Below are 13771 nucleotides of genomic sequence, written 5' to 3'. Positions count from 1 at the left end.
TGCAGCGCTCAGAGGAGCTGAGAGAAACTGCAGAGTTGGGTTCGTCACCATGAGCAACACATTGTCATTTTTTACATGGCTAATACAAAGGTATTGATTAGTGCAGCTTTATATGCTGCTGGTAAGACAGCTCCTTGGGTTATAATCTATAAAGGTGGGCAGGTACAGGTAGCAGCCAGCACACGTTTGTTTTTATTGTACCTCTGTGCCCCTGTTGGCCCAGCTGTCAATCAAACACATGCATCTGTCCTCCCACTCAGAGACTCGGAGAATAAAGCAGCATTTCTGATGCATCTCTCTTTCTTCTCCCTTACTCTTGCTCAGAATTTAAACAATCCCTCTGAAATTCACTTTCACGTGTTCTTTGACTGCAAGAAGCAGTTTACAAATTGCGATTTCGTTTGTACTTTAAAGGGTGGAGGAATTCTACAGCCATAGTGAGGCAGAGCGATTGCACTCTGTGTGCGCTTGCAGCTACCGATTGTTCACAAGGCTTGTTTCCAATTTACCATGATTACTCATCCACTCTCCCACTCAAGTGCTTGCAGATATGGATTTGCGTTTCGGTGTCTGTTTCATCTTCAGGAACCCAGTGTGTAACTCAATTTGCCCCAGGCCTCACGATGAATGATTGATTATTTGAGTTTGCTCTTTCTCTTAATGAAGACTGAGGACCAGTGACAATCACTCAATTACACTTTACTGTACATAAAAGAGCAGGGAGCTGAAATCCATTTCTTACCTTATCGCTGTGTCGTGCGCGGGCCAATAAAAGCTTTGTACACATTGTTATTGACGTGGAGGTTCTGCGGCCTTTCTTCAGCCGTCACTGTAAACGTGATCTGACACGACAAATTCAGCCCTTTTTAAAATCCACTTATTGTCAAATGGCGTCTGACTTGGTAACAGGCAGAAAGGTTGAGTTTAGATTCAGAACTGTTTCTGAATGATTCCTCCTGGAGCCTGTCAGACCTCCATGGAAATGGAAATCAGCTTGAATTAGGTTACTGTACAGGAGATGTACATGTGGCAGGTTTTGCACTGAGTGATGCAACGCAGCAGAACTGCATCCCGACCCCGAGGACTATCTGTCAGTCATGGGAGGGAAACGACACGGGGGGTGGGGGAAGCGACAGACAAGAAGAATAAGGAGCAAAAGCAAAGACCCGTACCTGAGCGGGATCAGAAAAGGCAGCCAGGACAAAGTGAAGCAGGGACAATGAAAGGGCGGGATGAAGAGACGAGGGCAGGCTGGACTAAAGTCTGAACTCTGCACAAAGAGAGACAAAAACGAAGGTGATGAGGGCAGCTCTGTTTTTGCCTCGGCTTTGAGACGGTGAATAGAGGACACATGGAAAGGTGAAGAAAGAGAGGAGACATTACAAGCCCAGGAGGGTGCAGAGGAAAGTCCGTCCGCTTGTTCCTCACTTTGTCCTCCGAGAGCTGCCTTAATAGAGCCCTTGTTTCCAGGCTGCCACTCAGGAAAATGAGCAGGATAACTGCAGTCTGTCTCATCGTCTCTCCTCCTCCTCCTCCTGTTCCTCCTCCATCTCTTCCTGCTTCTTCCTCCTACTCATCTATCTCATCCTCCTCTCTGCGTGTAGGTATTTCTCTGTCAGTTTCCATGTATTTTCAGTCAGCACGATGACTTCAAAATGACTGTTCTTCTGTGGGCTTGACCTCTCCAGGTGATAGAGACAGAAAGTTTCATTTTGTATGTGAAGTTTTTTTTTTTTCATAGCAGATAGAAGAAAAACACGACGTGATTTAACAAGTGAAAATACTGCACCATGCACATCTATGATTCAACAGAAGCGAAAGCCTCATGATTCAGTAGAGACAGAGCTTCCAGGCAGCGCCCTTGTCTGCTTGTCATTGTCGATGATTTAATTACAATGATCTCCCATTATCATTTACGCGAGATGATAAAAGAGAAGCCGAGACTTTTGCGAGCATGTTGCGTCCTCGCCGCACCTCACACGTCAGGTCCGAGGTGCGACAGCAGCGAGTTTCGCCGTCCTGAAACACGGCGGCACTTTAAAAAGTTGATGTGACGGCGGGCTGAGAAGCGTCGCGCCATAATCGCAGGTGACAGGTTTGGCTGAGATAAAACAGAGCGACGAGTCTTTTTTGTCGAGGGTGTAACCAGACAGTCAAGTTTTAAAACGCCTGAATGAAACCGGCTGAAAATAACCCATTTGCATATTTTTAGACTTCACCAACAGTGTCTGTTATAAATAGTATATGACTGCTCACTTGTACTTTGAACAATTTCATACAGCCTTATTGGGGAGAAGAGGATGATTTGAACAAATTCAGCTTGTTTTTTTTTTTCTTAACACACTGGCAATGCACCTCTTTTCCCTTTAAAGGCTCCATGTGCTTTTATCACGCTGAAATTCACAGGCAACAAAGAGCATTGGATATTTCTCTTCAGGAGTGGGGAGAATTTATATTAATTTTCAAAGATAAGCTAGTTATACTATTTGCTGTAGACTCGTGATTTTTAAGCGCTGTCCTTTTAACCCAGCATTGCTGTCCTAAAGGGAGAAAATGAGGTGCTCTGCTCTCACCAAACTGATGTAATTAGCGAAATGCGAGCTTTCGCTTTAAAGCCTCGCAGAGAGAGAGAGAGAGAGAGAGAGAGCTGTTTGAACCTGGCCAGCGTGAAAAAGGGGAATATGCTGTAGGCTTTTTTTTTTTTTAAGCAACCTGCTACTCAGACAAATGCGGGTAATTTTTAAATAGATAAGGCCCTAATCTGCGGGACATTTGATCAACGGTTAATCTGCTGCAGAAATTCTATTAAAAGGCTGAGGGCTCATTAGCCAATAGATCTTAATCCCATTACCGCCTGGGCGGTGGGGGACCGTGAGCCCGGCTGCCTGTCGCTCTATGGGGGATACTGTTGCAGGCAGTCATGGAGAAGGTCAGACACGGCACACTGCCATTTTCATAATGAGAGCAGCGCATCATGCATCATGCACAATCATAAAAAAGCCATCACTGGCCATGCAGACACATTTAATCACAGCGCATGTCTGGGCCTAACGTATTTAGCCCTACTATGTAATAACAGGCTTTATTTCCTCTCTCGTGTGGGCTTGGCCCTCAGTTTAATTAAATGTTAGCTGAAATATCAGAGTGATCCGTCTCTCTCTCTGTGTATTATGCTCATTGTTGAAAATTGTATTGGATTCGTTCTCAGTTGACGTGTGCAGGAAAGTTGCGGGGCTGCTTGTCGAAATGACAGGCTTGAATGCCGGCCTGTTGTAAACAGAGAGAGGAGCGAGCGAGCGAAAAAAAGAAAGAGAGGGACAAGGTAACACAGATAATAAAAAATGACGGGGAGGGGGCAAGTAAAATACAGAGAGAAGAAAGTCAGAGCATGTAATCTGAGTCTTTTGTTGCCGAAGGAGGAGGGCAGAGTCAAGGATGTTTCTAAGTGGCGCCCTGTGAAAACAAACATCAGCTCCAGCCATTGACAACCACCCACAGGATGTGGTGTGTCCAAGACCTTTCCTGAGCTTCTTGTTCGTCACCTTAGAGGAGCTCCTCATGGCCAAGCGGGTTCAGTCGGTGCTCACACACCTCAGAATTCATATGCATGCCTGCGTGCGTTGGAGGATTACACATAGGCGTAGGATTTTTACTGGTATTTCAGAATAAACCTGTTAAATCTCGGCCTTCTAAGAATAGGCTCGTTGTATTAGATTCACTCTCTCGCCGCTATCTTTTATTGATACAGATGTCCTTCTCCTGCTTTGCAACTAACGCTTGATCAATAAAGCCTACAGACTAGATTCAGTCAAATGCTAGACACGTTGTTTTATCAATTATGAAGCAGTCAATGATGAAAATGGCCACCAGGCACAGATGGAGCTCAATAGCCCGTTCACTGTAGAGCATATTGTGAAGCCAACGTGATGTGTGAATATCTATGGATGTCTCACTGCTCCTCTCTTGTCTTCTCCTCAGATATTGATGAGTGTGCAGACGGCTTTGTCGAGTGTGATAGTAAATCCACTTGTGTCAACTTGCCCGGCTGGTACCACTGTGAGTGCCGCGATGGCTACCATGACAACGGCTTGTTTTCCACCAATGGGGAATCATGTGTAGGTGAGTTGGTCCGCCTTCACTCTGCACACTTTGCACAAATAGAAAACATGTGGTGGAAAAGTTTCAAGTTGGAGAAGTCAAAGGATTTTTTTTTAATTAATTTATAACACAGGAGACACACTTTTTTTAATTACATGCAAAACACACTTTAAGAGGTAAAGTCATGCGTGACACATCAAAAAACATCAATTTCACATGTGATTTTCTTTTGGAAAGAATAAAAATGTCAGGTGTGAATAATATGCATATGGGAATGTGTGGACAACAATAGATATCATGAATGTTTCATGTCATGAAAAACGATTTTAACCTGAAATCATTTTTCTATTCTTTTCCTTCTCCGGGATGGTTAATGCCCATACATGTGCATTACATTTGAATGCCATATTGTGTCCAACATTTACATTTAAAAATGTGTCTTTGATCTTTTGAAGTTGTGATGCCTCTCGGATATAAAATCCTCTCAACAGAATATAGCTCTTATCTTTTACTTCCACCAAGAGGTCGTGTTTCTCCTGGCTCAATTTTCGTGGAAGGGTGCAGCGTCGGCCAGAGACCAATCCATCGCATTCGAATCACGGGGCGGATACACAGGTCACTTTCATTAACACTGCGTGATAGGACATTTGGCCCTGTCAGAGTAAATGTCAAACATCTTAAAATCCAGTGACAAAACGTGCCAATTGTAGAAATATGAAGACTCCATATTACAGTCCACGTCAGGGGTACCAGTAATCCTCTGGGGTAGCCGACACATGTAGCTGCTTAAACTTCACACAGAAAGCAGTCGTCATGGAGGTTTCATGGCAGAACTGGTACAACTGAAACATCACCACAATTGTAACAAAGCTGTTTCCTCAAACTAAGATGTGGCTTGGGAACATATTCCTGGTTTTCACAAATGTATGTTAAGTATGTGAAAAATTTCCAATTCTAAAGTACATAATAAATGAAGAGCTGAGATAATGAGGCTCCAGCTGGGCACAACCATATTTTGACATAATTCTAATAGATTTTGAAATCCAGACATATATAATGGTTGTGCTTGCAGATTTGCATATCATAGATAGAGCAGCGATTGGCCTTGGCAGAGGTCTGTGCTCTTCTTTTTTCTTTTTCTTTTTCTTTTTGTTGCCTCAGATTTTGAATTTTTTTCACTCGAATGAGGTATAATGCCGGTTTGTAGCTTTTGTAAGAATATGAACTTTTTAGCATCTAGTAGGGGCAAAAAAATTAAAACCCCAGTAATTCTCCATCGAACGGCTCCTGATTTCACATCTCAGTCCCATCACAGCTTCAAAGGTCTGCTAGCTTCAGAGTTGAGAGGTTCAAGGTACAGGAGGAAGCACTGAAAATAGTGCCTCTTAATTAAGCCGAGCTTGGAATATGTGAGTCACCTGGCATCCGAAACTGACTCAACTTTTGTTTTTATATGATGTTTTGTTACGCTTCTGTAAGTAATGGTGTGATTGGGTCATTATCAGCGTGTTTTCCTCCAGAAAACGTCAGTTTGCTTTTTGCAGCCTGTTCATTTCTGGAACAGTCTCTCTGATACAGCCTGTCAGGAGACGTGTCAGCTGTCAAAATAGAAACCCTCAATCTACAGTAACATCGAAGCATTGCCTGTAACAATAGTGCTAGCGCTGCTCCACTCGTTGACCCCATCTTGGCTGTCAGTTAGAGTTGAGAGAGGCAGGAAAAAAGCACATTAAAGGCGCTCTCACAAAAAAAAAAAAAAGAACCTGTCTGGGTTTCACAAAGCAAAGTTATAATTTGACCGAAAGTAGGTTTCTGGGTTACATTACAGTTGTGCACTGCATGTTTCCCCCAACATCTGAAAAATGCCACGTTTTACAGCTGCATTTGAAGCTCTCACGCTGATGTGCGGAGCAGCGTGCAGAGAGCAGGGCATGTCCTGGTCAAGAAGACAAAGATGTGGTTATTGAACTTTACCTTCTCACCGTGTTACGATGGCAAACATTATGAGGCTTGTGCTTCTAAAAAAAAAATCCCTGTTTCCACAAGCTGTGCATGAACCGTGTTACCTGCGCTGAGCATATGCATGATGTCATCTTTTTTCTGCTCCTCGCAGATATTAATGAATGCAAGACGGGGAGGAACACCTGTGCCAACGACACAGTGTGCTTCAACCTGGAGGGAGGCTATGACTGCCGGTGCCCCCACGGGCACAACTGCACCGGCGACTGTATCCATGACAACAAGGTCAAGCACAGTGGGCAGATCTGGGTGCTGGACAGCGATAGGTGCTCGGTGTGCTCCTGTCAGGTGAGAAACAGAGACAGATGGACACGGAGACAGAGAGAGGAGAGAAGAGCCAAAGCTGAGGTAGATAGATGGGATGAAACAGACAGAGATATATAAGTGTGAAGATGGACGTGATGAAACAAAAGATAGCGAGGCAGATAGAAACACAGGAAATGTGCCCAGTGCTGTAGATAGTTGAGCAGTGATGTTCCCTCTGTCAGCCACTGCATCCAACTGGTCTGTGATTGCATTTTCTGTTCTTTGTTTACTCGCTCTCCACCATCCAAGTGTCTAGACAAAGAATAACAAAGCAACGGTAAACCTGTTCTTCGCTATGAATGATGGCGTCCCCCACAGGGCCAATCAGCAACAAATGTCACCTTGTTTTGTCCTGTAACCAAACCACTCCCCTTCTACCAATCAGTAACATTTCGAGAAATACTGAAGCACAGGGGTGCATTGGCTGAAAATTAGGTATGACATGTAACGGTGGACGAAAGGCAGATGTCACGCCACCTTCATTTTATGTTTGGAAGATTAAACAAGACAAGAATTAAACAAGCGGTAACTCGCTTCTGCAGAAAGTTTGTGTGTTTCAGCCCACTGCTTTGATTTTTTGGCCTGCAACTCCAACCACTTTCAGCAAAATAGCTCTAAGAGCCCCCCGTACGCTACCTGGCCAGCGCCAAACATCAGAGGAAGTTAGCGATCTTGGTTGACTTACAGGAGCATTTAGCAGCTGAAGAGTAGTTGGTAGAGACCAAAAAAGAGCTAAAAGGAGAGTGAATATTGGACTTAGATTCAGCAGGAGGCCACAAACACGACTCCAAATGAACTATAGTTCAGATGCAGAGAACTTTATTGATCCCTGCAGGTGACATAACTATACTACTACTAATAATAGGATAAATGTGCAAATGTGTATGTGCCAAAGGTTTCTGCAAATGTGCAAATGGTAAATAAAATAACAATAAATTAAGAGTAAAGATAAAAATGCACAATATAGTAAAAAATAATGCTGATAATAGTAATAGAAGATAGGAGAGTGTTGCTCCATGTCTGCTCCCACATGTCCCAAAAATCAGCTACTGCAGGTTTAAGTTATTAAGTAAAAAATGAATAAAGGGTTTGTAACACGCCAAAAAACTCAGCTCTAGACTAAAAGTTTTGGTATTTATTCAAACCTTTTGTGCAAGTACAAGATTTCTGTATTGTCGGGATTGTCTTGTACTTTTAGTTCATGAGCGAGCCAGCTGGCTAGTGAGATAGCAGGCGAGCTAGCTTCCGGTACAGTTTTTCACTCTGCCTCTTTCTGATGTGACGGGCCTTTAAAATCCACTGATATATCAGTGAACATTTGAATTTTTGAAAATCTATACTCTTTTTCTATTTTAAAATAAATGTAGAGGATATCGTAGACATGGAAAGAGGCAAAATGTGAGTGCAATTAGAAACGCTGGCACAATAAACCTTCATGTGACAGTGCTGTTGACAGTGACAGTGATGCCTTTGTTGTGCAATTTAATTAAAGTGTGTGAGCTATATTGTACATAGTGATTTTTAAAGGTCTACCAGAGTGACTCAGGCCTTTGATGTAGTTGTTTTGATTGATTTCTGACACCAGAGTGACAAGGCATCTGGGAACAGTTGATCCAGAAAACTCATTCCATCATCCTCAACACATTTTTTTTCTCCATGATTATCAGGTCACGGACCAGTCATACTTTGCATTTCAGCATTTCACTCAACCTAATGCCGAGTGTCTGGCTGTAGTGGAAGGTGATTACAGTGGATTAGTGTCGGTAGTGAATGATCAAGCAGCAAATTATTCATTTGATTACAAAGGACCAGGGCAGAAATGGCTCCCTAATTAAATGACTCATATTAATTGATTTGAGAGATTGAGGAGCTGCCTGTCAAAATTAGTTGTATTGAGCGGTTGAGGGAGCAAAAGGAGTAAACATGTTATTGTTTTGGAGGTGGGCGGACACAGCTGGATATTAGATGGAGAGCTGATGGAGGAGACCAAGGTCAAACATCACAGAAAAGACAAAGACCGGGATGTGTCCAGACTGAGATCATGCAATATGCAAATAGTTTATTGTTTCAGTCTGCCTGGAGCACATCAGTGGATCTGCCAGCAGAGTGGCTAGTTTCTAAAACATTTAAAAAATTAAAATACTTTAATTTTATTGGCAGGAAAAAAAATCAATATACAGAAACTCTAGATATCGCTGCAGTTTCTGGGCACTGAAGTGGTTCAGAATCCTAAATGAGGCAATACAGTAAAACTAAATCTAAATTTGCGCAGTGAAGCACGACCTGCAGGTTTTACGTGTCAGTTTTCATTTGTCATGCATTGTGTAAATGATTTGTTCTCATAAAGACTTATTTTGATGCATAATTGAACCATATATTTATATATAATCAGGAAAACCTCATGGAGACTAAAAATCTCTTTTTAAAAGTGTCCTGGCTAAAATAGGCAGTGAGAACTGTGACAGACTAAAAATACGAAAACACATATCACAAAGTAGGTTACAGGATCAGAATTAATCAATTAATTAACGAGATCATCATCGTGGTTAAAATTGCCAATAAGAATCATAAGATTAGGGGCACCTTGGTGAAAGTAACGTCCCCAATCTTAGATCATCCTCATCTCGCTCCCTCGTTCACTGTCATCTCCCAGCTTTCAGTTATCTAACAGAGGCATAAGAATGCACCCGAAAATAAAGAAGAATCCTAATATAATCCTAAAGTGGTGCCTTAATCCTATTAAATCACTGCTGATTCTTTGTTAAATATGAGAAAAGCATCTTAAAGAAAGGAAGTGGCTGAAGTTTCTGGTGGTGTATATATACCCTTCCATATTCTGACTTTAGAGGATTTTTTTTTTTCAATTGCAAATATTCTCTTTGCTCGATGTTGCAGCAAGACCTCACATGAGTAAAAATTACGATGCATTAGTTTACCATTAATAATTTTAATACAAATATTGATACTAGACACTCGATCAATTCATGCTAAACAAGGCAGAGCTCTAAATATCAAAGAAAATATTTGAGGATTTTCCCTTCCTGTTGTGAATCCTGTGGATCTGCTGGTAGCAACCGAAAGGAGAACTGATGCATGCACACATGCATACTGTTTATTATTTTCATTATCCACCAAAAAGTTTTAAAAAATGCCCACTACAATTTCCCAAAGCCAAACTTGACATATTCAAAAGTCTTGTTTTGTCCGACCCAGAGTCCAAAACCCAAAGGTATGAAAGATGAAAACCAGCAAATATTCACATTTGAGAAGCTGCACGCAAAGATGCTTTGCCTTTTTTTTTTAAACTATTAATCGAAATAAAATAGTTGCTGATTGCGTCTGCCCAACACTGTGCCTGGAGCAAACATTACTGCATCTATTTCCTGTATGGCTGAGTGGTGGCAGATGTAAGTAGGAGAGAATTGTGTGACAAAGGTAATGAGTTGAATTCAGACCCACAGCAGTTCTCCTATGTGTGGAAGGCAGCTTAAATCAGTGTGACAACAAGACAGCCAAGTAGCACTTCTTCAAACACCACAGTGATGAATAAGGAACTCCTGAAGAACCACTGCGCATCAGTATTCATAAAATATATTTCAATCTGGTGACTTGCCTACAGTACAAGCTGAAAGTGAATAACCATAAAATACAGCTTCAAAACAGTTGGTAGGGACAGGCTATGAGCCTTTATTACAATATTTATTATCAACTGCATGTTTAATGACCCCATCAAACAAATGGCCTTGTCTGTGCATGCATGTATACATGTGTGCTCCCGCCTGTGCTCAGCGTTTATTGGTGCTCATGTGATATAAGTGTTTTTGCTCCCCCCGGCTCAGGCCGGCCAGGTGATGTGCCGCAGGATGGTTTGCGACTGCGACAACCCCAACGCCGACCTGTTCTGCTGCCCCGAGTGCGACCCCCGGCTGAGCAGCCAGTGCCTGCACCAGAACGGCCTGCTCACCTACGGCAGCGGGGACACGTGGGTGGAGAACTGCCAGCAGTGCCAGTGCCTGGTGAGTGGGGCCAGACACGCCATGCCGCCACACGCTCGCGAACATTACACCGCAGGAATTTATCCAGCCTGTCACACTGAGAGCTAAAACAACATACGCATTCATTCCAGTGCCACGGTGCCCACACAAGAAACGTAACAAACACTCCGGTCTCCATGGAAATGCTCATGAATGAGGGATGTAAAAGAAAGTCAAGGAGAGAAGTTTGGTGGAAAAAAAAAGAGAGGGGGAGTGATTAAGAGGTGAATAGGAAGGTTGCAGCGAGGAGAAAATGAAGATTTCTTTTCATCTCGTGGCAGAAGAAAGGGAGTCAGTGATTAGTGAAATTTTAAAGAATTCAAAGGACCCTCTGCACTGTTGTCTGCTGTGATGGAATTATGCATTTTATTGAAGGATGCTTCCAAGGTGAGCAGAACAGGTGAAAACGCGTGTGTGCTTTGAGAGTGGGTGGGTGTAACGGCGGGTATCGTCTTTGTGTGCTTTGAGAGCGCACGCTCGCGTTGATTGATGAGTATTTGCAGCGTGTGTGTTTTTGCGGTGTCGAGTGTCCTCTGCGTGCAGTCCTGTTTCTCATGCAAAACAAAATAACACTGCGCTCGCCACATGAATCTTTCACAGTCAGACGTGTGCGTTATTTTCCGCGCGCGCCGACCTTTCCCGACGCTGCCGTTCAAACAACAGGGAGGCTTTTCATAAGTGTTTCCCAATAAACCTGACAAAAACAATAAATCCGACCCGCCATGCCCCTCTCAACGCATACCCATATGCATATTAAATGCAAATGTCACGCTTTACATTCAGCCCCACCGTCTTGTCTCACCCACATTCATCTGTGCCACACACCCACACCAGTGTCACTCCTTCTGTTCAGCGGCTCACAAATCATCTGAAAAGCACTTTACAACTCCTTCTTCTTTTGTCCCTCCTTGTTGTTGCTTTTAAGGATCGGACTAGCAGCTAATGTAAGTTGGCTCCGGTCTGACAGATTTATGGTCTGAGCAGCAAAAGCAATGTCATTTCCTTCCCTCCCCTCTCCGCCGTTGTAATGCTGTCCTGATGCCCGGACCTGAGGGCTGCTTTTTGGATTTCTTACAGCGAGCCATTATAGAAGAGCTTAAAAATCACCGCTCAGCTGAGAGGCAGCGGGGAAGCACAGTCGGCTGAAAATGGGTTCGCTTGGCTTCACTCTAGCTGAGGCTGTGCCCGCTGCCGGCACTTATATATGTTGACACAAACAGACACAAACACGTTTGAGAATGCAGGCGGGCCGGTCGCGGCACCGGAGTACACATGCAGTATACAAACACGAGCATGTGCGGAGCGGAAACGTGTAAACACACATGTACTCATGTTGGAGAATGTAGGCACACCTGTCACCACAGCTGCACGTGCATTCATACATCGAGACACACACACGTAAAACACACGCAATTAAACATGCACAGAGACATGCACGCAAAGCAAAGGACCACCAGCCACACAGTATAAAGAGCAGCACTTGAAAGGGCGAGAGAGAAAGCTGGTGTGCGATAGCGTACAGGGGCTCCAGTAGCGTGACAGGGACGTGAAATGAACCTTGAATGCTGCTACACTTAGCGGAGCCATGGCTGTCCGGGCTCAGCAGGAGCCTTAAAATACACAGTGACAGCAGGCAGATGGGCAAAACATTCTCCCAAGACCGAGATGTGAATCCTCCTCCCGCCACCCGTGCAATCATTTGAAATCAAGTGTGGCCTTTGCACAATGTGCGCACGCGGGCCACATGTGATCGGCTATCTTGTTAAATCGCCAGAAGATCAAAGGAGCGCTGTTCGCCGTAGCCATAGGTTGTACTTTAGGTCGAGGTGCACAGAAGAAAAGAGCCCGATTGCTGCAGGCTAATTCTCAGGCAAAGATAAATGTCACTAGTTTTAATCTCCTGGAGGCATTTTTGTAACGTACAGTCAATCCTTACATCCATCCGTGTAAAAACAGAGATTAATTTACAGGGAGACACCATGAACGCAGCACGCCAGATCTGAGTAATAACCTTCTGAAATATCACAAAGACATGAAAGAAGACAGGCTTCAGTTTTAGTCAGATTAAGTTTGCCCGCCACACTGCTCTGTGTGAAAGGCAAATAAAAGCTGATTGTATGGCAAATCTCTTCCTCCTTTGTGATCATAGGCCACATCTGCATAAACAGACAAAGATGACAGTGGCCCTCATCGCAGCGTGGGGCAGATACCTGAGGCTACGTTCAATCCCTCCCTCTGGCTTCTAGCAAAGAGTGCCACTCTGAGGAGGAGGAGGGGGGTGGGGGTTCCCACTTCAAATGTTTACACACTACATGGAGGCATGGAGTGGGCATTAGCGCCGCGTGAGCCTGTGCTTTACAGCCAGTCTAATTTACTACAACGTTTGGAAAAATGCTGAGCCAGGCGATTTTCAGTGATATTAAATATGCCCAGTGGGACACTTTCATCGAGCCGCGTGTTGCTCTACGTCTGTGTACGCCTTTTGTGTCTCCTTGTGTGTTCAACGTATAAGGTCTGAGCTCATATTTCATTTCCCCAGTAGTCGCGGAGCAGAAACGCTCACGGATGACAGCGTAAGCAGAAGTGGGTCAGGCCAGAATGATATAGCGTGCAGTGGGTAGGACGTGTGGCGTCGGCCAAAATACAATATATATGACCCGTTTCCTCAGGCCGGCAGAAGATGGCAGGAGGAGGAATCCAATAAGGCTCCCTGTGCTCAAAGTTTGCTGTGAGATTAATATGGGAACAACAATGAGGGAGGGGGACTAGAACAAGTCAATTAAAAAGCTGGAGCATTTACCTCTACAGTATGAAAAAAATGCTGACTGTGTTGGAAGATTGCTCTCCTCATCTATATTTTCTTGGTACCTTAACAACTTTTTTTTTCATCAAGAGGCGACGCTCCCTCTAGCATGCAAATGCACAGCGTCAGGAGAAATGTGTGTATTTGTGTGTATAAAATGCAGGAGTCTGAACTTTCTCTCCTCTTTCTATCAATTTCAAATTGTCTCTCTTCGCCTCCACAGCAGGGGCAGGTGGACTGCTGGCCTCTGCCGTGCCCGCCCGTGGACTGCGAATTTACCGTGGTGCCTGAGGGCGAGTGCTGTCCCCGCTGTGTCACCGACCCCTGCCAGGCCGACACCATCCGCAACGACATCACCAAGACGTGCACGGACGAGCACAACATCTCACGCTTCAGTGGCTCCTCCTGGATTAAACATGGCACCGAGTGCACCCTGTGCCAGTGCAAGGTAAGGCGCCAGCCCCGCCGGTGGCCTCGAGACGCCAAATTACAATTGGACTAGTCCAGCAGC

General features: G+C 44.2%; 1 protein-coding gene across 1 annotated transcript in view; it reads left to right on the top strand.

Moving 5' to 3' along the window:
• The window catches only part of nell2a (neural EGFL like 2a), an 80258-nt gene that overhangs the window by 64981 nt on the left and 1506 nt on the right, over positions 1-13771 (top strand). The window contains exons 16-19 of the mRNA XM_041938684.1: positions 3979-4119; positions 6212-6405; positions 10263-10439; positions 13484-13708. Of these exons, the coding sequence (XP_041794618.1) occupies positions 3979-4119; positions 6212-6405; positions 10263-10439; positions 13484-13708 (737 nt within the window). The remainder of the gene's footprint in view (positions 1-3978; positions 4120-6211; positions 6406-10262; positions 10440-13483; positions 13709-13771) is intronic.

This window comes from Chelmon rostratus, chromosome 6, assembly GCF_017976325.1.
Source record: "Chelmon rostratus isolate fCheRos1 chromosome 6, fCheRos1.pri, whole genome shotgun sequence".
In the NCBI taxonomy this organism is placed as follows: domain Eukaryota; kingdom Metazoa; phylum Chordata; class Actinopteri; order Chaetodontiformes; family Chaetodontidae; genus Chelmon; species Chelmon rostratus.
This window is presented reverse-complemented; position numbering and strand designations above follow the sequence as displayed.